This window comes from Egretta garzetta, unplaced genomic scaffold (assembly GCF_000687185.1).
Source record: "Egretta garzetta isolate BGI_Z169 unplaced genomic scaffold, ASM68718v1 scaffold87, whole genome shotgun sequence".
Lineage (NCBI taxonomy): Eukaryota > Metazoa > Chordata > Aves > Pelecaniformes > Ardeidae > Egretta > Egretta garzetta.
Window position 1 is genome coordinate 2,830,358 of NW_009260286.1, and position 25,663 is coordinate 2,856,020.

Sequence of the window (25,663 nt, forward strand, 5' to 3'; positions counted from 1 at the left end):
CTGCTACTTTCATTTGGCGTTTCCTACTTTTTAAATTAGAAGAGACACTGATGAGTTATTACCTGTTTATCTGCTTCAGGTGATTCACAAAGGCAATTACAATAAGTTGTGTATGGGTAATGGTAAAACAAAATTTCCAATATGATTGCCAAGCCAAAGAACTTACCAGTAAATTCGACAAGATTTACTCTAAGTCTTTGTAGTAGCGCTGTTGTTGCTGGGCCTTTTTTTATTGATAGCTTAGATTTTTTTTAATTTACATTTTTCCATTATTGTGATTTATTATAATAAGAGCACCTTGTCTGGAAAAAGCGGTAGTCCCCATTTTGAATAATGTCTGGGATATATTTACCAAGTATTAGGAGCAGAATTTCAACATTTAAGCTTTAGTGGTGGGGTGCATGCGTTTGAACAGACAACATGCATGCAGGATATGAAGGACAGGTTGTTTTTGCTTTTTTAAATGGGCATGCTTTTAATAGTGGTGAACTTTTCTCTGCTCTTGACAAACCACTGTGCAATACTGTGAATTTTCAGTGAAGTGCTTGATTAAATTTGACTCCAGCTTACACTTTGAATGATAATATTTAGATGTCCAGTAAGGTTTGTAAGCGGGTTACACTTGGGGATGTAAGTTGTTCTGATAAAAGAATACTCATAATATGAAACACCTGAACTTAACAGTGTCTTAAACTTGAAATAAATCTGGGATTTCACACCAAAATACTAGCCTGAGTACATATTTGAGGGGTGAAATGAATGAGAGAACTGTTTATTTAGGTAGCTAGGATTGCACAACCACCTAATGCAGCTGTGCATTGTGTGGAAAGCGCCTTGTTCTCATATGTTAGGTAATCCTGATGGGCCGGAGCAACGTCTAACCAGAGATGTTGCAACTCCAGGTATGGCAGGAGTTCTTTCCTCAGTATCCTCACTTCTTCCTGCTGCTGCCAGTAACCATGCTGCTGTTCTGGTTCTTTCCTTTTTCTGTCTCATCTCCTGCTTCTGTTTAGATCCTCTTCCTTGTTTAAACAGGTTCTTTACTCAAATTTCTCATTTAAAAAAAAAAAACAAAACACAACCTTTACTGATATAAACTTTTTGTCGAAATCCAACACTCCAAATTTTACCTCTCAAAAGAAATTGTAGTGCTAATTGGAAATAAAATGAGTATCACTTGATAACTGGATTATCATTCGCACCTGTGATGAGCACAGGCTTTGTTTTGGTATGTATTTGTACATAGTCATGTGTTGTCAGGGTTTGGCAGGATTATTCTGATGGGAGGAGCTGAGTCCCTGTGCAAAATGGTGATACTTCAAGGATTGCCCTCATTTTGAGGAACAAGCTGGCAGTGTTGTCAGGATGGTGAATTGACTTGGATCCTCTTGTTAGCAGAACCGTAGGTCTGTATGTCAGGACACCAGTGTGTGCAGGCCCTCCTGCAGCTCTGGTTCTGGGAGAACTTTCTTGGCTACTGTACCATGACTGTTCAATTCCCTGTCCTTTCCACCCGATCAGCAGAATGATGAACATCACCGTTGCTTCTTACTGGGAAGGACTTGGACTCCAGGGCTTATATTAATAGTACAGACTATATAATATTACTGTAGTGACTCGGAAAGGGACCTGATGCTGTCTCGTATTATTCTTTGTAGTCTCTTGGTTATGTCTCCTGTTCATTGATTCTCCTGTTTGATTTCCCTTGTCTTTGCACAGAGCTGCGTACACCTTGTTTGTTTTCGTGTCTCTGCTAGCAGTGCCTTCCGAGGCTGTTTAGGTTAGTAAATGAATATCAATGTACAGCTGCTGCAGTAAACATAAGAAGGAGGTGGTAAGCAGCAAACATAGGTTGAGAGATTACTGGGGAGTGCTGTTGTGAGTAGTACTGGATGTAGACAGTATTTTGACGAATTCTTTTATGTCCTTGTTGGAAAGCAGGAAAACCATCAGTAGTTAGAGAGCTAAGTTGATGTAAGAACACATGCAAGTTGAAATAATAAAGCGGGAAGAAAAAAAGTGTTTTGAATTCAGAGCATATGTTAGGCTAAGGGAGAACAACTAATGTGGAAATATGGAAGAAACATAGAAAAATAAAGGGATAGTTCCGTAGGGAGATTCATGCTGAACGGCAGAGTGAAGGATGGGGAAGCCAAATCGAGGATGGGGTGATACTAATGGGATTGGTGTACGTTTTTTTTTGCTTTGATATCTGTTGCTCACTAGTATTCATTATGCTCTTTGAGCTTTGCCTTACTTAACAAGAACACAAAAAAGAATAGTGCTCTCCATTGAGTAGTGAATCTTATTCCAACAGGAGGTAGAAAAGGAGTTATTTAACATAAGATGAAGTAGCAGTTGCTTTTTACTGCTTTCGCCTGTCATTACTGCTGCTGAAAGATGGAAGTTCCTTTAAATGCTTGACTTTTGGTTGCTGTGGTTTAAATGCATGTATAGGTTACTGTTACTTTAAATTCTTGCATTTTTGTGTTTAGTTGAATGTTGTCCAGATTACCTGTATGATTTAAACAGCTGTCCAACAGAAATGTGGGGCTCGTACTTTTTTTTGATGTAGGAGAAAAAAAAAAAAAAGAGTATAAAACATATGGTTGCAGAGTCAAATAGTTCTTTGACTTTTTTTCTTTGAAAAGATACAAAGTTCTCCCTTTCCCTTGAGATACTAGGAATCAAATGGCAAAGAAGCATCATCTTTGTTCGGTGAGCAAGCATTTTTCCCAAACCCTTAGCATAAACAAACCTATTTGCGTGTGCATGTTTTGTGTCTCTCAATATCATTTTCAATTTCTTTGTGTCCTTGATTATATGTTCTTTCACTTTTTTGGCAGTATATTTTGCTATTTCTCTCCTATTGAAGCAATACCCTGTGAAAGGCTGTGTCAACTCTTTTCCCACATAATTCACACCAGTTCAATTTTGAATGTGCTCTGTTTTGGGTGGTGATAGATACTTAAGTTTGAAGGCCACTAGTGTTTCTTTTCTCTGTATCTGAGCGTAAGCGTGATGGGTTCTTGTTCATGAAGTATAATGTTGCCACCTCTAACTTCAGCAAGATTTTAACCCGGTCTGTAATCATGGTGTTACATTTCAGTTTTGCCCAGTGGCTCCCAAAATACTGGTGTTCAACATAATCCACGTTCAAATAAACAAGTAAACAAATTGCATACTTTGCAGACTTTACCGCATTTGTGACAGTTTTCTCATGCTGTCCGTTCCAAACTGTGATTTATTTCCCTTTGGTTTTCTAATGAAGAATTTTTGCTTTTTCCTTGGTTTTTCTGCAGGCAGCTGGGAATGTTCATTTACAAGATTCTCTTGACACGAGTCTGCCGTTTCTGTGAAATTTGCTGGTCAGAAGAGACCTGGCATAGTTTTTCTCCCTGGAAACCTTCTTTACCAGGAAGACATTGTACTTAAGCATCAACTTTTTATATTCTCTCACATAGAAATTCTGTCTTCGTTTGGCTGAGGTTTTGCTAACATTGCACTCTGATCTCAGAACATACATTTAAAGCATATTTATTATACTGACCTGTTATTCATGCCCACCTCCTTCTGTTTATTCCTCTGTGAGATTTCAGTTTTGAAATCCTGAAAATTTTCCTCTGGGTCCAATACATTAATGCAGTATTTGGAGGGAAAGCTGTCTTTGAAAGTTGCTTCATTGGTCCAGTAGATCGCAATACTATGTGCAAATGAACAACTTTTTCTTCCTTTGGGACTGAAGTTTCCCCAAATCCCATTTTCTGTTCTGGAAAATACCCCATATTACACCAAATTAAACCATCCTGTTTGTTTTCATGCGAATGAAACCATCATTACTTCCTTGAGTACGCTTATTTCTTTAAGCAATGAATTTCTTGCTCATTTCTTTTTAGGTCATCAGTGTTACTAGCGTTATCATCAGACTTGCCTATTAACTGGGAAATGAGGGAGTTGCTAGGAGTATAGCTAGCACTTCCTTGTAATCTGTGGGATTCATCACCCTAATTATGCTTAAGAAGGTAGTTTAAGAAAAAACAAACCAAAACAAACTTGTACTCTTTTGAGGTACTTTTCATGTTTGTAGCTCTGAATAGTTCACAAACAGTTTGTGATGCTTCAGCTCTTTTGAAAAAGTGAAAGTTACCATCTGAGTATGATTAAATAGGTTGTCAGGACACATTAATCATGTAGGATTGTGGAAGAGTAGGACCTCTTCCACTGTGTGCTGAAATATGTTCGATAAAACATATGCCACTTCTAGAATGTCATGTCTTTTTTTTTCTTTTGGGTACATCTGTAGTTGCTGGTATTATACGAAGCCTCAGTGTACCCTCAGCCACACCAGGGTAACTTCTGAGGACTTGCTTATGCTTGCTATGATTCCAAACTGAGTGGTGCAGTTGACACACCAGAAGGACGGGATGTCATCCAGAGAGACCTGGACAGGCTGGAGAGGTGGGCCTGTGTGAACCTCATGAGGTTCAACAAGGCCAAGTGCAAGGTCATGCACCTGAGTCGGGGTGACCCCCAGTATCAATACAGGCTGGGTGAAGAAAGGATCGAGAGCAGCTGTGGCAAGAGGGACTTGGGGGTGCTGGTGGATGAAAAGCTGGACATGAGCTGGAAATGATTCGAGGGCTGGAGCACCTCTCCTATGAGGACAGGCTGAGGGAGTTGGGCTTGTTCAGCCTGGAGAAGAGAAGGCTGCGGGGAGACCTGATTGCGGCCTTTCAGTACCTAAAGGGGGCCTATAGGAAAGACGGGGAAAATCTTTTTAGTAGGGCCAGCTGTGTCGGGACAAGGGGTAATGGTTTTAAACTAAACCAGAGTAGGTTTAGACTGGATATAAGGAAGAAATTCTTTACAATGAGGGTGGTGAAACACTGGTACAGGTTGCCCAGAGAGGTAGTGGAGGCCCCATCCCTGGAAACATTCAAGGCCAGGTTGGATGGGGCTCTGAGCAACCTGATCTAGTTAGCAGTGTCCCTGCTCACTGCAGGGGGTTGGACTAGATGACCTCTAGGGGCCCCTTCCAACCCAAAACATTCTATGTTTCTATGATTCCAGTGCTACGTGTTCCTGAGTGTTAAAGTTGCAATGGCAAATGGAGGACCTTCTGATCTACCTGGTAACAAGAGACATGGGCTCTCCTATTTGAGCACTGGGCAAGCATAACTGAGTTTTTGAGACCTTTGTTAAAGTAGAGTCAACACAAACAGAAATTGAGGTCTGTGGTTGCTAAAGGAGAAACAGAGACCGGACATAAAACTTAGTGTCTTGTTGCCAGAACTGCAATGAAATGTCAGATCCCCTTGCTGCTGACTACGTTGAGTGCTGTAGACCAACAGTTCATGCTTTCAAGCTTGTGACTGCTTTCATAAAGGTTGCCATTGTGCCTGATTTCCTTGGAAGTCTTTCATTTGCTGCTTCATCCTCTTGAGAGTAGTGTGGAAATCAAGACCAAGAGTCCTGTAATAGTTCTATTATGATAATCAACAAGAGCTCCATTTGGGTTTTTTTGATCATTAGTACATGCTAAACTTCTTAAAGCCAGAACTCTCGGTGAGATGTAAGGATTGGTTAAAAGTTATGGTGGGCCTTCCTAATCCATTTCCTCAGGGTTTTGACCATGCTCTCCAAATAATTTTGTACCAGACCAATGTAGCTGTGTGTCATTGTGGGATCTGAAAAGGTTTTTTCATTTCTTTATTCCTTACTCCCAAAAATCTTTCAAATTGTTCATACCAGAGAAAAGCACCTTGTTGGAACAAGGTTGATGGGGGATCCATCTGTTCGTGATTTGAATCCACAAAATCTGGGCCTTTCCAAGCTAACACTTTTTTGATTTGTGAGTCCTACACTGCTTTGCTGAAAAGCTGTCTCAGTAACTGGTTTATAACATTTGGCACTGACAAGGGACTACTTGTCCAGTACAAAACTGATACCCAGAAATTATTTTCCCTGCTTCCCTTCCACCAGGACAGTACATGCTTTCTTGGTGATAGCTACAAGGTGGTAATGAATTAGTGGTAATGAAATCCAAATTTTGTGATAATACTGTAGGTCCAGTTCTTAAAACTAGGCTTCTTCCTTACATCTATGCAGAGTCTCCTGTATGGTGCCTCTGTGCACAATTCAGAAATGAAAACTCTTTCTGCACTTCAGCTTTTTATCATGACAGCTCTAAGCATGAGTAAGCTGTGCCCCATTTCCATGCATTTCACAGATATTTTTGCACAGTCATCAGTGAAATGCTCCTGGCTGTTTTACTGCTTGAGAGAGGGGCGTGCGGGGACTGACACAGGAACCAAACAAACTGAAGGCAGCAGATTGCCAGGTCATTGAATGTTCCCTGAAAATAAGGCCTCCTAGTTACCTGGTTTAGACAAAACCAGCCTGCTGCTCTGAACTGCATTAGGTTTAAATGTTTGGGTTTTACTGGGTTATTTCAGATAACTACATTGTGTTGTTGGATGTGTCCGTAGTGTTAACTTCTTAGCTTTGCACATTTTTACGAGTAACACTGAACAGTTTTTCTTTACTAATTCAGAACTAGTGTGAAAGGGCCTGGCAGGTCCTTGCCGTTGTATGACTTTGACAGAGAATTGTACTGTAAAGTGCAATGAAGAAATGTTTCGATTTTATGTGCTACTGGCTGCTGCTTATACAGAATTGGTCAAGATTTGTGACTGATGTCACCACAGCCTGCAGAGTCGTTGGCCTATGTTTGCTGTTTTTCTGTAGAAAATCTGGCATCCGCTCTTTGTAGTTTGTCCAAAGAAATCCTTAATGAGATCGAGGCATCCTGTGCAGAAAAAACCTTTGCAGGTTTTCCACCAGGCCGGTCAGTCTGTCCCTTCTGCTTCTAGTTCTTAGCTATGAGCCTGTTAGTTCCAGTCTGCAAATCAAGGAGCTTATGTCAGGTCTGGATGATTCTCTTCTGGGGATAATGTTGCAGAAATTGTTAGAGCCTTAGCGTAGCAGGCAGCAGAAGGAATCTCACTTTCTATTTTTCCAGTTATTCTTTTTCATTGTGATATTGAATTCAATCGCATAAGCTTACCATTTAGGGCAGTGTTTCTTTTTTATTTAAGCTGGTACAGTTAATCCGTGGAATACATCTACTTCAGTTTCCTATCTTTTGGGGGGACTGACCTAGTTTAGATTCCCTTTCTCTGACCTGTATACTTAGTTATTGTCATCTTAGTGTACTCACGAAGCCCTCTGCATTTGCTTAGGTGCTAGAAAAATTGGCTTAGACCCTTGTTGCACCTCACACTTTATCTTTCTCTTGTGTTTTCGGGCCATAAGAATTGTAAACTATTCATTTGTAGAAAACTGGAGAAAATTTAATCCATGCTTCTGTTAAGACCAAAATTATTGTTTTGTCCAGCTGAGTCTTTAAGACCTCCAACAAAAGAGATTCCACTGCCTTCCTAGCAATATTCCTTTGCCTTCCTAGCAAAGAAGTTTTTTGTAATGACAGTTTATGGCAAGACACAACTTGCAGCTGTTGCCTCTTGTTTTAGCATCTGCCATGGCTATGCTGTCTTTGCAGGTTGCTCTAGGTTGCTATTTGATTACAGCTTATCCTCTTCTTGGCAGAGTAAAAAAGCACAGTTCATAAAGCTTTTCCTTAGAGGGCATGTGCTCTAGGCTGCTCGCCCTCTGGGTAGTCATCTACTTGACCCTCCCAAGTTTCCCTATGTCCTTCTTGATGTGGTGAGGTGAACAAAACTGGGCTCAGTATTGCAGACGTGTCCTTACTACTGTTGAATAGAAGGAAAGAGTAACTTCCCTCAGACTGCTGGCCGTGCTTCTCCAATTTCGGTCTGATACATAGTTTGCCTCATTGTGTTGAGAGCACATTGTTGTCTTTCAGTTTGGCATTCATCATGACAAACATATCTCTTTCAGCAGGGCTGCTGCTCCGCCAATTACTTCTGAGCTGCTTCAGAAGCGTGGTGTTCTGCTCCAGGTGCAGATCTTTGTGCTTTCTGCAGTTGAGCATCATAGGGGATTTGTTGGCCCAGTCCTTAAGGTTCTCAAGGAAACAACCCTCTGAACTGAAGCTCTACTCTGGTTGTATCCACCATCCCAGATGGTTCAGCATTGTTTGCATTTTTGTCTCATAGTCTAGGTTTCTGATGAAAATGTCAAGCTTTATAGGATCCGGTATAGACCCAAGATTACTTGACTTGTTTGACATTCAGCTGACAGCCAGTAGTTGCCTGTCTTTTAAGTTTCTTCAGTTAGTTTTCAAACTATGCATGTCAGTTTATTCAGCCTGCGTTTCTGTAGCCTAGAAAGGAGAACACAGTGGGAGACAATGCCAAAAGTCTTGATAAGGCAATGTGCGTTACATCTACATCTTTTCTTTTATTCTTGTAGCCAGGTATTTTATCATTGAAGGCAACTGCATTGCTCAAGCATGATTTGCCATTGGGAAATTGGTTTCATATTCTGGATTAGTCTTTTCCTTTATGTGATTAGAAGAGTACATGCTCCTGTGATTTTTCTGAGGACTCAGCTGAGCCAGATCAGCCTACAGTGCCCTGGGTGCTCCTCCTTACCTTTCTTGATTAAAAATAGCTACGATTTCAAATATTTCTTTTTCCTGGCTTCCCCTGTGCCCCCAGCTATCAAGAGCTCCCCTGATTTACTGTGATTCTTTGATAAGCAGCAGCCTTGCAATTGCATCAACCAATTCTTGTGGCGCTTTCAGGCTTATCTAGTCCAGTCTCATGAATTCAAATACATCCAACTTCTGTAGGTCATCCCTAAGCTGTAGTCCAGATGCTTTCTCAAAAAGGGCAAAGTAGGTCAGGTTGCTGAAAGCATTGGCCAGTCAAGCATTGAATATCACCAGGGTTGGAGATTTCCATAGTCTCTCTGGGCAACTTCTTACATTACATAAAAAACCTCATTGTGCGTGTGGGAAGACTTTTTCGTCATTGGAATTTCCTTTATTGCAACTTTTGACTGTTGGTCCTTGTTCTTTGGATATACATCGCAAGCTTCAGCATCGTATCATCTAACTGACTCTCTCCAATATGTTGATGTCTTGCTTGTACTGAGGAGTCCAAAACTGACACAGTACTCTCGATGCAGTCTCTCCAGCGCCAAGCAGAGGAAGATAATCATGTCCCTCAACTTGCTGGCTACTCCTGCTAATGCAGCCTTGTATACACTTGGTCTTCGTGGTTGCAAGGGCATACTACTGACTCAGTTTCACAGAATCACAGAATCGTAAGGGTTGGAAGGGACCTCAGGAGATCAGCCAGTCCAACCCCCCTGCTAAAGCAAGCTCTCCTAGAGCATGCTACACAGGACTTCATCCAGGCAGGCTTTGAATATCTCCAGAGAAGGAGACTCCACAACCTCCCTGGGCAGCCTGTTCCAGTGCTCTGCCACCCTCAGAGTGAAGAAGTTCTTCCTCATATTCAACTGAAACCTCTTATGTTTCAGTTTGCATCCATTGCCCCTAGTCCTGTCGCTTGTTTCATCTTGTTATCCTCTAGTGTCTTTTTTGCAAAGCTGCTTCCTGGCCTTCAAGTCCCCAGCCTGTGTTGCTGCATTGGGTTACTGAAGTCTAGGTGCAGGACTTCCCATTTGCCCTTGGTTTTCATGTGGTTGCCGTTTTTCAAGCCTGTCAAGGTGCATTTGGATAGCAGCCCTGCCCTCCAGCGTTTCAGCTGGTGTGTCTTCCTCCCCCTCTGTCTGCTATTATGCACAAACCTGCTGAGAGTGCATACTGCCCTACTGTCCAGGTATTTAATAAAGACATTGAACAGTATTGGCACAATATTGATCCTTGAAGGACATTGCTGGTAAGTTAATGGGGATTTTTTTTGTGTTGTGGTCTGGTCTTTTTGTTTGTGTTTTTCTTTTTTTTTTTTTTCTTCTTTCCCCATGAGCACCTTATAGTCTTATTAGTCCATATCTCACTAGCTTAGCTGTAAGAATACTATGGGAGACAGCATAGAAAGCCTTGCTCAAGTGAAGTTAAACAGCATCTAGTGTTCTCCCCTCACCCACTGTGCCATTCATCTCACCATAGAAGGCAATGAGATTATGCAACCACAATGTGCCCTTGCCAAATCACGCAGGGTGTGCTCCTAGTTGCTTTCATGTGCTTGGGTACAACTTTGGGGGGGGGTTTCTTTGATAGCTTTCTGAGAACTGAGATGAGTCTGACTGGCCTATAGCTCCTTGCACGCTCCATCTTGAACATGTGCATAATGGTTGCCTTTTTGCAGTTTTCAGGCGCTTCCCCCAGTCATCATGACATATCAAAAAGGATAGAGAGTGGCTTCACAGTAACCCTGGCCATAGGCACCCTGAGATGTATTTTTTACAGCTTTGTGGGATCTCATATGTCAGATCTGCTTCAGTTGTCCTTTCTCCTTTACTTTGGTTCCATCACTGTTTCATGCAACTTATCTTTGCCCTTGCGATTACCGTTGCACCTCTCGCTTCAGCATCGTTCTTCAGATCAAGTACACCAACCTGTTTGTCCTGTGTTGTAATTGGATAGTTTGTAGGTCAAATCTCAGTCGACTTACTCTGGTTACATTATGCAGTGCTAGGCTGAGTTTGTGACAATTCTTTCATTAAATAATATTTTGGATGCAGATCACAAATTTTGTTATTCCCAAGTTCTTTCAAATAAAATCTCAAGTCCAAGTAATGCTGTAGAATGGAGCAGGTAATGTGCTATCAGGACAGCTGCATAAATAATTAAGCACAATATATGCGAAGGAAATTTAGTTTTACTGTCAGCATTTTCCTTTGGAGTCAGTTGAACCAAAGAGACTTAGTCATGTGGCAGAAGTAATCTGCTACTTGCGGATAGGTCTGATTCCAAATATTCTTATCTGAAACACTGACAGTAGGTAGAGTCCAGATCATTAGTAAGACACCTAAATATATGTGTTGGTTTGTAAGTGCAAGTGTATGTCTAAGTTCTCATTATAGGCTTTGCTAACTAGGGGATGATTTGTCTCATCGTGAGGTAGAAACCAGTGGCTGCTCCCATGGTTATTCACTAATCAGTCCATCTACTGTGGCCTAGATCTTTGTATCCTGTAGTAGGAGTTTGCTTTAAGGTAGGCACATACATTATAAGGGTGTGTTAATCTCATGCTAAGGTCCGACCCTGTAAATCAAAGCCTGTGTTTATGTATTCTAGCAGAAGTTTTGTTACTAGATTAAGTACTGTTGACAGAAGCTGCCTTTTTTGTAGTATTTTTCCACGTGTGTTTAGAGAGTTTATGGGTGGGGTTTGGAGAGATGGAAGAAAATATTGCATGTAATAAGGCCTGATTTCCTACATAGTTGCATCTCTTTATCTCTATTACTTTTCTCCGTGATGACTCATATGAAGCTTCCACGGGTCAAGTTTGTGGTTCTGTCTTCTCCTTAAGTTTTGTAGAGCTGCGACACAAACTGGGCCCTCTCCGCCAGCTGACTGGGCTGGTAGGAGTCTCATCTCTTGAGACCTCTGCCCATTAAATGTGTTTGGAAATTGATAGGCCATCTGAATATATTTCTAGGGGAAATGTGGGCAATTCATGCCAAAGATAGATGCCTGTAATGAAAATACTGTTCTTCCAAGCTTCATTTATGAAGAGGGAAGGAGATCCAGAGGTATTTTTGGGTATTATTGATTTCATCTTAAAACAGGTCCGGGTAGTATCTTAGGAGTATATCCACTGTCTTTTCTCTGCTTTTGTCTCCAGTCCATTTCTATTACTAAAAGCTAAAAAGTTACAAATTAAAAACTCAACAATAAATAAACAAAAATCCCTCAGATATTACGTAGCGTTAGTACTAGGAAACGTTTTGCGATTGCCTCAGATAGGCGGTTTTTCAGAAAACCTTTTCTTCTCTGTACTACAACATTGTCATATTAGAAATCAGAAGTTAAGTTAAAAACTGAACCAAAGCTACTACCAGAGTCTATGTGAACTTTGAAAGCCTACCACTCCAATCCAACATGTGTTGCTGAGCTTCCTTTTTTCATTGCTTAGTTTATGACCTTATGTTGCAAATGGTACTTGTGAATGAAGAGTTGTCAGTGGGATTTCCATGTGGAGTTGTTCAGTGAAATAAAACTTTAGAACTGATTTAATTGGTTCATGATCAGAAATTTTGTATAAAACCTACTTTCTTGGGTAAGGACTTGTTACTTTTGCTTCTTAGCTTGTAAACACCTCAGAAAAGGGATAACAAGCTAAAGGTTTACTTTGGTTCTTGATATAACTGGGTTTCTCCATCAGAGCTGTTCTTGACTTCTTTCAGCTTCAAATGATGAAGAAATAAAAGCAGGAATAATGCATTGCAAAATATACCTTATTATAGTTTGACAATATTCGCTTCAATTACTTATGTTCTAGTCACTGAAAGTTAAAGACAATAATGTGGGGAATAATGAAGTAGTAAAGATGTGTCCTTTGGCATTAAATGAACTTTTTCAAGGGGTGAAGTAGGGAGGTGGGGGAAGAAAGCTTCGTCCAGAGAATTGTGCTCTAATCGAAAGCATTAAACATCACTTCTCCCTTCCAGAAGCATTTTCTGTTTGCATTATACTAGATTTTTTCTCAAGGTACTATTGTTAGTTCAGACCAAGCATTATCTGTCTCTCCTGCATTGCCTGTTGTCTTAACTTCATGTGACATCTCCATTCGGATCTGTTCCTTTCAAGTTGTGCAGCACTGAGAATCTTCTAGTGACTATTTGTGAAGGTATTGCCCCCCTTATGGTCCTGCAAATTTTGTAGATCTTAGGCTTCAGTTTACATGCCTAAATCTTCACAAGCTGATTAGGAAATAGGATTTGCATCCTTGTACTCAAAAATGAATGGTCCTTTTTCACTGAGCAAAAACATGTGAAAGGCTTAATGTTGTCCTTAACTAGATCCTTTTGACGTTTTAAAGGTCATGGTGGTATACAACAATATTCAGTTTTATTGTAATGTTATTTTTTTGTTGCATCTTATTTGATTAAATTCTTATTTTGTTTTAATTATTTATCCTAATTCCATGTGTTGATGGATTGCTGCTATATAAGCTATACGGAAAACGGTGGCTTTTGAACTCAGGAAAGATCATCGTCCTAAATAACATTAAAGGTGATGTGGTGGTTTGACCCTGGCTGGATGCCAGGGGCCCACCAAAGCCGCTCTATCACTCCCCTCTTTAACCAGACAGGAGAGAGAAGAGTAGATCAAAAGGCTCGTGGGTCGAGATAAGGACAGGGAGAGATCATTCGCCAGTTACCATCACGGGCAAAACAGACTCAACTGGATGAAATTAATTTAATTTATTACCAAGCAAAATCAGAGAAGGAGAGGATAAAAACTGCTGAATCTTAAAACACCTTCCCCCCACCCCTCCCTTCTTCCTGGGCTCAACTTCACTCCCAGTTTCTCTACCTACTCCCCCCAGCGGCACAGGGGGATGGGAATGGAGGTTGGGGTCAGTTCATCACATGTTGTCTCTGTCGCTTCTTCTTCCTCGGGAGAGGACTCTTCCCCTGCTCCAGCGTGGGGTCCCTCCCACGGCAGACAGTCCTCCACAAACTTCTAAAACGTGAGTCCTTCCCATGGGCTGCAGTTCCTCATGAACTGCTCCAGCGTGGGTCCATCCCACCCACAGGGTGCAGTCCCTCAGGAGCAGACTGCTCCAGTGTGGGTCCCCTGCGGGGTCACAGGTTCTGCCACCAAACCTGCCTTGGCGTGGGCTCCTCCCCCACGGGTCCACAAAGTCTTGCCAGGAACCTGATCTGGCGCAGGCTTCCCACAGGGTCACAGCCTCCTCCCTTTGGGCATCCACCTGCTCTGGTGTGGGGTCCTCCCCAGGCTACAGGTGGAGATCTGCTCCACCATGGACCTCCATGGGCTGCAAGGGGACAGTCTGCCTCACCATGGGCTGCACCAGGGGCTGCATGGGAATCTCCTCTCCAGCACCCGGAGCACCTTCTCCCCCTCCTTCTTCACTGACCTTGGTGTTTGCAGGGCTGTTTTCTCTCTCATCCTCTCTCTTCTCTCTCCGACTACTGAGCCACAGCCATTTTTTTTTCCCTCCTTAAATATGTTATCCCAGAGGTGTTTCCACTGCCACTGATTGGCTTGGCCTTGGCCAGTGGCGGACACAGGGAAGACGTCTGGCAGCTTCTCAGAGAAGCCACTCCTGTAGCCCCCCCACTACCAAGACCTTGCCACACAAACCACACAAATACTGCTGCACTTTTGTCTGTTAATTTTAAGCTGAGGCTTAGTAAAACGTTTTCCTGCAGTGGCAGCGTGTGAAGTCCATGAGTTCCTTTTGAGAACTGCTGGCCTATCATCCCGTGGGTTTTTTGCTTACTATATAATGTAACATATTTCAGTTAACTTTCAGGGTATACTAGGTACAGGTACGAAAAGACTCATCTAAAAGATTAATCTTTAGTGTGTGTGACTTGAGTTACAATTTAATTAAACTGGGAACAGTTAAGTTGGGCAGCCTTTCCCATTATGGATGGTCATGTGTTGAACAAAGAATGCATAGTCATTCCTGTAATAATTTAACCCAGTTTTTCAATTCAGTTTAAGCCATATCTGTTGCTTCAAAAGCCTGAAATATTTTGTAGAGCTTAAATAGTCCTTGAAGTTGATACAGACACCTTTGTGGACTTACCAAGCACTGGTCTCTGTTCCAAGTGATTTGTATGTGTGACCGTGCTCCACCAAGGGCAGGCTTCTGACTTTTCGTTTGGTCACTGCACCGGTAGTTGTAACTGGTAACAGGTTATTTTGGCAGATGCTTGTGTATGTCGTAGTTCATCTTGATGACCGTATAATTCATAAGTAGTCACTTGAAGTAGCTTTTTTGTTGAAGGAAAGATATGGGAGTTTGGTCAGTCAGCCAGTTCCAAAGTGATAGCCTAATAGTGATTTTACATATGATAAATACATGGACTGATGAACATGCCTTGTTCATTTGGCAGCGTATTGCTTTATTTCCCATCACTGCATTCAGATAACCAAATCATTTAAGAAAAGTTATGAAGGTGAGCATAAATATTTGCCTGAATTGATCAAATCTTAATTAGCTTTAACTGACAAAGACTCCTCCTTTAATCCTTTGAAAATTTCTAGAGAAGTTATGCTGCACTTAAAATGAGGAGCTCACGTAGTGCTGGAAGGCAATCTAGTAATTAGCTTGTTCCTTTTTTGGGTTTTATTCTGGTGGTTGTTTTTTGAGGGGTGTTTTTGGTGGTTGTTTTTAAGCGATGCTGTGCTCCTATAGTTGAAGCACATAGAACTTGCGAAGATATTCATGCAGTAGTTCTGTCTGTTTGGTATTTTTTCTTTTGTTTGCCTTCAAATAGGTTTCAACTGAATCTTTTCAGTGCACAGTGTGAATAAGACATTTAAAATTATTTGCCGTTAAGGTAGAAAAGATCTTATTGTCCAGTTCATCACCGTACAGTTGTGACACAAACTGAAAGATGCTTTCTCTCATATAGTAGTAACACGTATCAGCTTCTACAACCTATTCAAACATCAAATATTCAATTGGGCCTCTGTTTACTGGAGATGACAGCTGTTTGGGGAGGGTTTGGGTTTTTTTACAATTATTCTGTGGGAAGGTATAATAACAAAAAACCAGCTATGTAAATATTTGCTGATCTGTTGTAACAGTATCTTACTCTGTCCAACAGCAAACATGAGGTCAGTGTCAGAAGAGCCTGTCCCATTACATGAAGAATTTATCTACTGTTGCGGAGCTGCTACCCATGTCTTAAAGTGTGGGCCCTGGAAAGACCTCTCAAAAGATGAAAGTAAAAATCTACCCAGGCTGTTATTCATGATTATTCCTGGTAAGGGTCTTTTTGTTGTTGTTGTTTTAAGTCTAGAAATGTGATGATTGGAATGGGTATATTAAATTTAAAAAATCTCACTAGATAAGTAGAAGAATTTGGCCCGTGCATGCGGCCAAAAAATCAATGGTGAAATTTCCTTGTTATATTTGAGTACTGTTATCTGTACACATAACAGTGCCGTAAGGTAAAATTGCAAAATTAGGATGTCTCACTCATTTACTCTGCGGTGGTGGTGGTTTGCTGACAGCATTGCATGTGTGGTTTTTTTCCCCTGTTGCTCTCTTTCCGTTTATTTCTCGCACATTGAAGTGGTACTGCAATGTCAGCTCTGTGCTGACTGAGAGGTGAAAGTTAACAATATTGAAGGAAAATTCTGGATACAGTAGTTTTTCAAAGCTGGGGTTTTTGTAGTAAATGTTTTTTAATTTAGATTTTTGCACATTAATTTTTATGATAAGCCTCTTGAACTCAGTGAGTGTTGTATAGTTCCAAGTTTTATTTAAATCTGGTCATCTTAAAATGAAAGCTCTAAGCTTTCATTTAGCATATGCTAAAATTAATGGAGAAGTCCTAAATTCATTGAAGGCTGCCCAAGGGTTGTCAGGCCCTGGAATGGGCTGCCCAGGGAGGTGGTTGAGTCCTCCTCCCTGGAGGTATTTAAAAGGATAGATGAGGTGCTTAGGGACATGGTTTAGTGGTGGGATGGCAGGGTTAGGTTAAAGGTTGGACTCGATGATCTCAAAGGTCTTTTCCAACCAAAGCGATTCTATGATTCTATGATTCTAATGACCTGTAGGAGTTCTGTCATTAGCAAAAGCGTAGAGCTTGAGCCTGCTCAAGCACAGATACTGTGATTCTTTCACTCCCTTAGGGTTTGCAGATTTCTAATATTTCCTTTAGTTTACTTGAATGTTTTGGATACTATTGTTACTTCCCCAAAATCAGTGGTGTGAATAATGACTCTGCTGATTATTCAGATTTTTGGCTTACTGTTCCTGTTAAAGTATGCTCTGTTGCTGTTTATGGGCCAGTGTGTGGCTTGGTCCTTACTTAGTGGTGAAAGAGAGCACAGATTCCATTTTTCAGGTTTTTTGCAAGGTTTTGGAAGCCTCATGGAATATTTTATGTTAGTTTCTTTGGGCACAGTGATTTTATGCCCTTGCCTCCTGGAGCTGAGTAGTAGTGTAACTTTTAAGCCAGTGACAGTGAAGTTTAAGTTGTTTCGTGAACTGAAAAGAAGGAATAAGCCGCCTATTATTACATCTTGCTACTCTTTCATGGGAACAATTTTTTAAGCCAGATTCTGTACAGTGTAACTTTTCAGTAAAAGACTATCTGTATGGATCCAAATCGTCAAACAGTTTTCTGGAGGTACAAACCTGATTAGATGCTTTCCAGTTGCTGCTTTCTTCCAGCTAAAGCATTTCTGGAAGGCTTAAATGAAAAGCTAAGTGTTTCTTTTCCCCGCAAGTTCTGGAGCTTTCACCTGTCTTCAGACTGTGATACCCTTGTGTTTGGGTTGGCAGTAGGACCTGTAACTAGGGTAAATCTGTAAAGCCGACTTAAATCGGTAGGAAGATTTGTAGGGGAAGAGCACAAAAGTCAGACATTAGCATCCAAGGTAAGGTAACTCTGCTAGGAAAGCAAGTTATTCTGCTCAAAATATACCAAGTCACGCAGACTTCATGGGCTCTATATTCATCACAGGAAACCTTTATTCAAGAAAATGTAGTGGCAGGGCTACATGGAGCTTATTTCCTGCAGAACAGTTCTGTGGAGATGCCTTAATAACAACATCCTACATGAACTAGATAGGTATCCAGAAATAGACATCAGTGAAATATTCGGAGTGCTTTTGTCACGGTCTGCAAGCTTTTGCAAGCAGCTGATTTATGGTCTTGCTCTTATTTCAGAATTATGTTGATAACAAACTGGAAGTTCTCTCACTGAGAAAACAATTAAAAAACACTGTAACCACAGTAATGCTATCTTTATTTTAGATACCCAAATACAGTAGTGAATCAAGTTACCCAAGCTCCTTGCTGTGGCTGGCAGGGAGCTGACTAGGACCTGGCATAACATAATGCAGTTTTGCTTCTCGTAAATCAAATGTTTTTTTCCTGCTGTATATACCTCATTTTTCAAGGGAAATTCTGTCTGCCAACACAAAAATACAGCCTTAGGAGAGACCCGGACACTTGGGTCATCTGGCAACGTGTTTGTGTACCTAAACAGGATTAGATAGCATTCCCCTCATGCTTTTGTAACTTCCGAGTATGAAATGCAGAGCCTCTGGAGTCCAGCAGTTTTCACACTTGAAAGGCATGTATCCCTACTTGAGATTCTTCATGGAATGAAATAGAGAGGGGCAAAATCATAGCTTGGTAAAGGTTGAGGAAAGAATTACCCAGACAAGGGCAACTCTCACTCCAAAAGGAGAGCATGCACAGCCCCGTGTTCCGTGATCTGACCCAAGCATGGTCAGTCCTCCTGCATGTGGTACGTTGTTCTGTGGATTAAACTGCTCCGGCGCATACTTTTCCAGTCTTAATGAAACTCATGCATGTTTATATGTACTCAAACAAAATGGGGTTGGTGGGTGCATATAGAAGAGAAAGATGATAAAATTCTCGGCTTCTCCTAGAATGTAATTGTTGCAAGAGTCTTCAGAATAGATCCTATGTACTTATTTTCTTTTTTGTTTTTTAGTCAAATTTCTTTTTCATTCTTCTTCATTTCATAATGGGGAGGATTTCTCTCTAGTCTCTCTGATTTTTTTTTTTTTTTTTTTTTAAATGAAAAGGATGACTTGGAGGAGTATATCAATCTCAATGAAATCTCCTTGATCGGGCTGAGGAGGGAGGGAGTGCCCCACCCCAGACTGACGGGGCACTTCTCTAGCCATGGGGTGCAAGGGAGGCTCATACTTGGTCCCAGCTACTTGTCCTGATTTGAGGGGAAGAGGAGGGAAGGAAAGGGTGCTGCTGTTCTCTGAGAGAAAATTTGAATGCTTGCAGGAAGGAGGATTGCTCGAGATCTCGGAAAGTACTTTCTCTTATCTCCAGATGACACTGTAATAACCTTAGCAATGGTGACTGTGAGCTGGAAGGAGTAGTGTTAGGCCTGAAGGAAGTAGTCAGCTATCCAGATGGTTAATAAAGGGGGAGGAAGGTGACTCCAAAACTTCCTTCTACTCTGAAACCAATGGCAAAATTCCCATTGACTTTAAATGAGGCAGGATTCTGCCTCCTGAGGACCGATAGCTCACTGTGCTTGAAGCAGTTGGAATACAGAATGTGCAGTGGAATTCAATCTCATTTAATTGCAACAAGCTAATGTTTTTAGTGATGGCAGTCTGTGTAAACTTATCATTTGAATAAAGTTTTACTATATTAATTGAAATGTTTAATGTGCACTTTTTTGTTCCGTAACATTTTTTTCCTTGTGTAAGCAAAACCTCTGTATAGGAGTAATAATGTTTACTGAAGTAATTACTGTGTAAAAGGCCCAATTTTTCCTCAGTCCAGAATATATGCGTATACTTGTTTGCTTTTCTTAGTATGAATTCTTTTCTATTAAAATCAATGAGATTTACTCATAAGAGTAAAATTAAATGTGTACTGTTGAAGGATCAGGTCCATGGTTTTCTGGAAATGTAGGCGTTACGGAAAGGACAGGAATTACTTTTTTTCTCTTGTGTCATAAAGGTCTACTTTCCCTTTTGCAGTGTTTGTTTAGTGTAAAATTAGCAGTGAAGTATAAAATCTACTATAGCAATATTTAACATTGCTTGGGTTCATTGGAAACCAGGATCCACAAAGTGTAATGGAATTTTTTTACTGTTTTAGGAGTATCTGTCTATTTGTGTCTGTGTATTTATGAAACATTTAACTTTGCAAATAAATACAGTACAAACTTTAAAACCACCATGTTGTTTAGCTCATGAAGTTTTGCTGTTCATCAAGTTTTTCTTGCATCTCATTGTAGGAACATACTGCAATACCTTCGTTCCAGGCTTCATAATTTATGTTACCGTTGCTGTAAATGATGCAGTTTTGTTATTTGCAATCTTGTACTCAGGAGCGTTAGTTCATGGTTGATAATGTATCATGTAAATAACATTTTATGTGGTAAAGCGTGCTACACGAGTTTCATTAATACACAGAAACCATTTCGGAATTCGGTTCTTTGTCATGCATGCAGAGTGCTCCCTACGCTTGCCAAGTTTCTTGATCTGCCTGCTTGCAGTTGGATTGCTGCGGGGTTATTGGATCATCTTATTGTTTTACCAACTCATGCAGTGACTTGGTGATGTTTAAGGCCTATGAGGACTTAACCAGACACTTTTTTTTTTTTGAAAGTATAAACATTTAATATCCTGAGTTTATCCTCTGAATCAAGAGTTGCTTATGGTTTTCTGTGCAACAGAAAGTGGGGGCTTGGATTCTGTTTTTTTCCCAGGGGTAGTTACATGTACTTACTTCAACAAGACTGTTGTTGCTTGAACACTACTTAACTATTTTTCAGCAGTGAAAATAATGCAGACAATTTGCCAGAATTATGACAGATCTTTAATGTGTTCTCCCTTGGAATGAGACTTCCTGTTAGCTTTAAAATCTTTGAAGTTCTCTTTTTGACTGTAAAGACTCTGAAAAGCATTCAATACATTATCTGGCTTTGTCTTCACCTGCTGTTTTGATATTTAACAATCATCACCCTCAATATTTGCATAAGAAAAATTACATTAAGTTTCATTATATAATCATATTTTGCACTAAAACAAATTGTATAGCTCTGAAGCTTAGTTCCTTTGTATTTTGTTTTTTTTTGGCTCCCACTAAAACATTTTCTTTTTTAGTTGTTAATCATTCCCTCTGCTCAGCAATCACTGGAATGAATAATTCTTCAGAAGTCTACTGTCACCACCAAGACCAAGGGGTTTGCTTAATAATAAAAGAATCTAGTTCCTCATTCTACAAACCATGTAAAGCATGTTTACACCAATTCTCTTTAATTTGGTTTTAGAATGTGCTTTAACTTATACAAGATTTATGTGTTGGTACATAATCTGTATGTTCTAACCACTCATCTGCCAGAACTGCATTGGATCTAGTAAGGACTCCTCACATCGGCAGATTAGGTTGCTTATGTAGCTTCTGGCAACCCTGGCCAGAATGTAATCCAGAATCCTCTATGTGAATCTTGGTACTTAATGTGTGATTAAATCAATAAAAAAAAGATAGATCAGAACGGTTTATGTGAAGCAAAATTTGATTTTGGAGTAGACAGTACTGAGTTACCGAAGCAGGGTACTTCCATCCTCTCGGACACTACTTTTTAAGTCAGAAGCCAGTGTCTCCTGCCCCAGGGCACAGTAGTTTTCACTGTTTACCTTTGAAATACAGCTGGAGGAAAGGGGAATGCTGCTGGCAAAGGACAGCCAGGTTAAGAGGAAAGATGACTTTTTACCTCCTGGGCAAGGGGACTACTGTGTTCTGGGTCCTGTTCTGCTCTGTATGCTTTGTGCTCAGTCCCTGAATGAGCCCCAGCAACAATTCTGTGAACAAAGTCCAGAACCTGCTCTATCTGAATGCATTAGGCAGTAAAAGCTGCTTTTTTTCCTCTTTCTGGTTTTGTGGTTTGGTTTTTCTGACTGAATAGTGCCAGAGCATCAGCAGTAGGAAAAACTGTCTGTCCAGCCTCACCTCATTTTTTAACTCTGCAGTTTTGTCGCTATCAGCCTGGTTATGAGAGCTGTGCTGTACTTTGTTTTGTTGTTGTTGGGTTTTTTTGGAGGGGGGGCATGTTTGGTTTTGGAGATTTTTTGGCTTTTTGGGGGGTTTTTTTGGTTTTTGTGGGATCAGGCTGGGTCCATGTCACCTAGTTCAGAAAGGGACTCCAAGGCCCAATTTCATCCAGCCTAATATTAAGCACCTAATTAAGATGCTAAAGTAAAGACCACAAATTCCTAGGCACTTTTGTGTAATCAGTAGCTAGGGATGGGTGCTGCCATCAGCATTTCTGCCTGCTAGGAGGTTAGGTTGCCCTGAGATGTTGTGAAGTCTCCAGCTGTGGAGAAAATCAAAACCGGACTGGATGCAAACCTGGGCAGCCTGCTGTAGCTGACCCTGCATGGGCAGAGGCTGGGCTAGGAGATCTCGGGTAGTCCCTTCCGACTTCAGTAATCCTGCAAATGCCACCCAGGGACTGGCCATCCAGGCTTCTTGCCCAGGTGTGGATTCTGTTCTGGATTGATTTTGGGGTACCCTTGAAAGGGAATAAAGATAAGTATATGGATAGTCTTAGATAAATACTTGATTAGAATTAGCCACTCTTTCAAGAGCTGTAATTTAAGGTACCCTCTCCTTGCCTTCACAGCCTTACTGCATAGTAAATGCTTTAATGCTGAAATTGGGGGTTTTGAGTGTTAGGAACCATATAGAATTAAAAATAGGTAATGGATGAAGTATGGTACTTAAACATAGTATGGAAAGAGTATGCCAGAAGAGGGAGCTGTTTTAAAGATTAGAAAAAATATAGCATTTTTTGAAAGCTTATTGCTATAATAGCCAGCTATAGCATGTACTAGCAGGCTTCAGGGTATCATCTGAATGCATAGGTAAGCACTGAATGTTTCTCTACTGTATGCTTATCACAAAAAAAAAATAGTAATTTTATAAGACCATTCATATGGCAGTGATTAATTGGTTATGTTGGTTGTTGAGGATCATAAAAATGCGATTTACTTGCATTAGGAGGAGTGAAATAAAGGAAGTCCCATTAGAACAGAGAATATAAGGATTGGAGTGCTGGGGCTTTTGTTCCTAGCCTTTCCACTGGGTTGCTTTTCAACAGATGCCCAGTCATCCTCACAAATCGTGTACCGAACCACCAAACAAACCTTCTTCGTTCGCATTTGCAAAATTTACATAATATATCACCCAAGTCTCTAAGCTAGCATTCAGTTACAGTCAGCTGACACAGAGTAAGTAAATTAACAATAAAAGCACAGCTACCTAGAGTGAGACAACATACTTCTTCTCCTGGAACATTTTAAATCATTGATCAGCTCCATGGGCAGCTCCACTCTCACTGATTGTGTGAAATTCTTGAGCCAGGACATGCATCATCTTCTGATTGTACAGCAGTAAATACCCAAAGGGCATAAAGGAAAAGAGTTCATCACATTTAAGTACTTTAGGTCTTTATTAAGGGAATCATTCATTTAACTTTGGATTTTGGTGGTTTGAATTAAGTAATCCTTTTTAGATGCAATGAGAATTTTTAGATGAAAGTCATAGAGGGTAATGTTGAAATAAGCTATGTAGGGCTCCTGCTTACACACTAACTTGCACTTTATTTTGCTTAATCCTGTATCACATAGTTTTGAAGACCTGAAGCTGAGGCTATTTCCTGTGTGGATGCATATTTTTCCATCATATTAACACTGCGCTTTATGTATTTGTCTTCACTTGCCTCTGCTAGTGTAAGATACAAGAAGTTGCATGGGTTCTGTTACCTGTGCTTACTTTGACCGTGTCTCCCCAAGTAGAGCAGTGCTGCTATTGTCCATCCTCAGCTGAAGCAATGGAGCAGAGAAGAAGGGAAATTTAGGTGCTCAAAAATGAAGGTGATGCTATTTAACTTACCTGGTCCAGAGAATCAACTTCAGAACCTTGTTTGGTGGAGCCTTGGCTCCCTTGACAAGCCATGTGGAGGATTATGCAGCTCAGAATGGTATCTAGTCCAGCTGGCACACTTGAGTCACATGCAGCTAATCAGCAAAAAAAAGGAACCAAAAAAGTCTCAGTTTTGCATCTAAAATTCTACTCTGAGGGAGATGTTTATATCTGAACAGCATCCCCTCTCTGTGTGCACACAGATACTCTACATAAAGAAACGTTCTTTTGCATCTTAGCTTAGCAGTAGCATTCATATGTTCCTTAGTATTTGCAGTGCTTGAAGTTAAGCTTAATCCTGAAGATTGTTATACTTGAGCAGAGTATTTGCTGGCACGTTAGCCAGGAGAGAACGGCAGTGAATCTGCAGCTCTTTCATGGGGAGAGGCAGAGAAACGCTGTGCTCGTATCACGGCCTCTGCTGCTCGATTAAAGCCTAGGACTTGAGCAGCCACTTGATGCTTTGGATGTATTACTTGCCTCCTGGGCTGCTCTTCAGACTGGCTCTGGGAAAGCTAGCTGGTGTTCCTAAAATTTTCAAGAGCAGCTTTCCTTGTATCCCACCTCTCTATGTTATGACCTTATGTGATCAACATCATGGAGTCTTCCTGGAAAGTCTCTACCATTCCCTGCTTTATTAGCAGGTGAGACTTAAGTAATTGAACCTCTGTTTGAAGGAAACTGGGTGGCAGGACTGGGATGTCTTAGAGCTCTTGCCTTCAGGTACCTCTTAGAACCATCAAGTAAGGGATAAAGCAGAATGTTGCTGAGTCTAAAGTAGTGTGGATGTTAGAAACTATTTGTAGAGTGTATATTAAGACCCACCAGGCACTGGGAATCTAAGAGCTTAGTGCTTGGAGCACTTAAACTTATTTCACAATCCAAAATGTTTGTCAACAATACTGGCATAAGGTATTCCTGTTCCCACCACACTGAGCCGCTCCACCCCTCGGTTATGGCAGAACAATAGTTTGAGAGATCATGCTGTGAATTAAATAAATACATACATTTTATTTCTGGGGTCTTTTTAAAGCTGGAACAGTTCCCTGTTTGGGTTCACAGCATGGCCCCACAGAGTTGCGCCAGTGTAATTCAGGGGCTGGTGAGCCATCGTAGGGGGGTGGGAATGACGGTCAGGGGAGAAGGTGGGAGTTCCTTCAGCTGGACTTGCTGCAGAACTTTCTGTTGTTAAATTATGGTTTCAGTCCACAACACGCAGCGCATATATGTGGGTTCACACGCTTAGTCTTGAGACTTCTCTGGAAGGAGTTGGTACCCCACCAGTCACACCAAGTGGTTGCTGAGAATGCCTCTCCCTCGTGGCTTCTGCTTTTGTTTACGCTGCAGCTCCAGATGAAGCTGCCAACTCTTTGCATTTGACCCTGAGTTCTCAGATTTTGACATGGAGAATTTGTATTTTACATTGCTTTGAACTTGGGGGGGCTTTTTTTGCCTGAATAAAAAATTTGACGGGGGCAAAGGAGCTTTCTTACTCTGCAGTAACTGGTGTACGTGATGCAAAAGCAATCAATGAGAGCAGACTGTTCTGCAGAGTTCAAAGTTTGTGTAGTGTAGCAATCCAGGTTATCTTGCTCTACACGGAGCAAGATAATGTCTTTTCCCCTTTCCCCATGATGACAGGTGGCCATATCAGAAGATAAGGTAGTAAGAGCACAGCTTTCTATTTCAGTGGAACATAAACGCAGCAGAAGACTTTTGATTCACATGCATGGGATATGTGTTATACATGACCATGGGTTTTAAATTTGCAGTTGAACAGGAGCAAAAGTATGCACACATATACACACACCCACCCCAACCCTATCTTCCTGATGCTTCCAAAACTACTTCTTCCAACATTTCCAGCCACTTCTTTATCTCTAGCATAAATATTCATGGCTTAATTAGGAGATCAGTCTAATTTTCAGCTGACCATCTATTTTTCTCAGATGACAATGCATATAAGGTGCTGGTAACTGGTGGAGTTCTTAGTGGTTAGTAATGCTTTGATTTTCATGCATAGATTATTTGGCCTGTTTGTTTCTCGTTAATAAAATGGAAGTAATGAAATCTCTTTCAGTCAACTGCTTGAGGGCTTGTCAACGGGATGT

General features: G+C 40.9%; 1 protein-coding gene across 1 annotated transcript in view; it reads left to right on the forward strand.

The window, feature by feature from the left end:
* The window catches only part of LDAH (lipid droplet associated hydrolase), a 130,465-nt gene that overhangs the window by 1,255 nt on the left and 103,547 nt on the right, over positions 1-25,663 (forward strand). The window contains exon 2 of the mRNA XM_009642527.2: positions 15,712-15,870. Within this exon, the coding sequence (XP_009640822.1) occupies positions 15,717-15,870 (154 nt within the window). The 5' untranslated portion in view covers positions 15,712-15,716. The remainder of the gene's footprint in view (positions 1-15,711; positions 15,871-25,663) is intronic.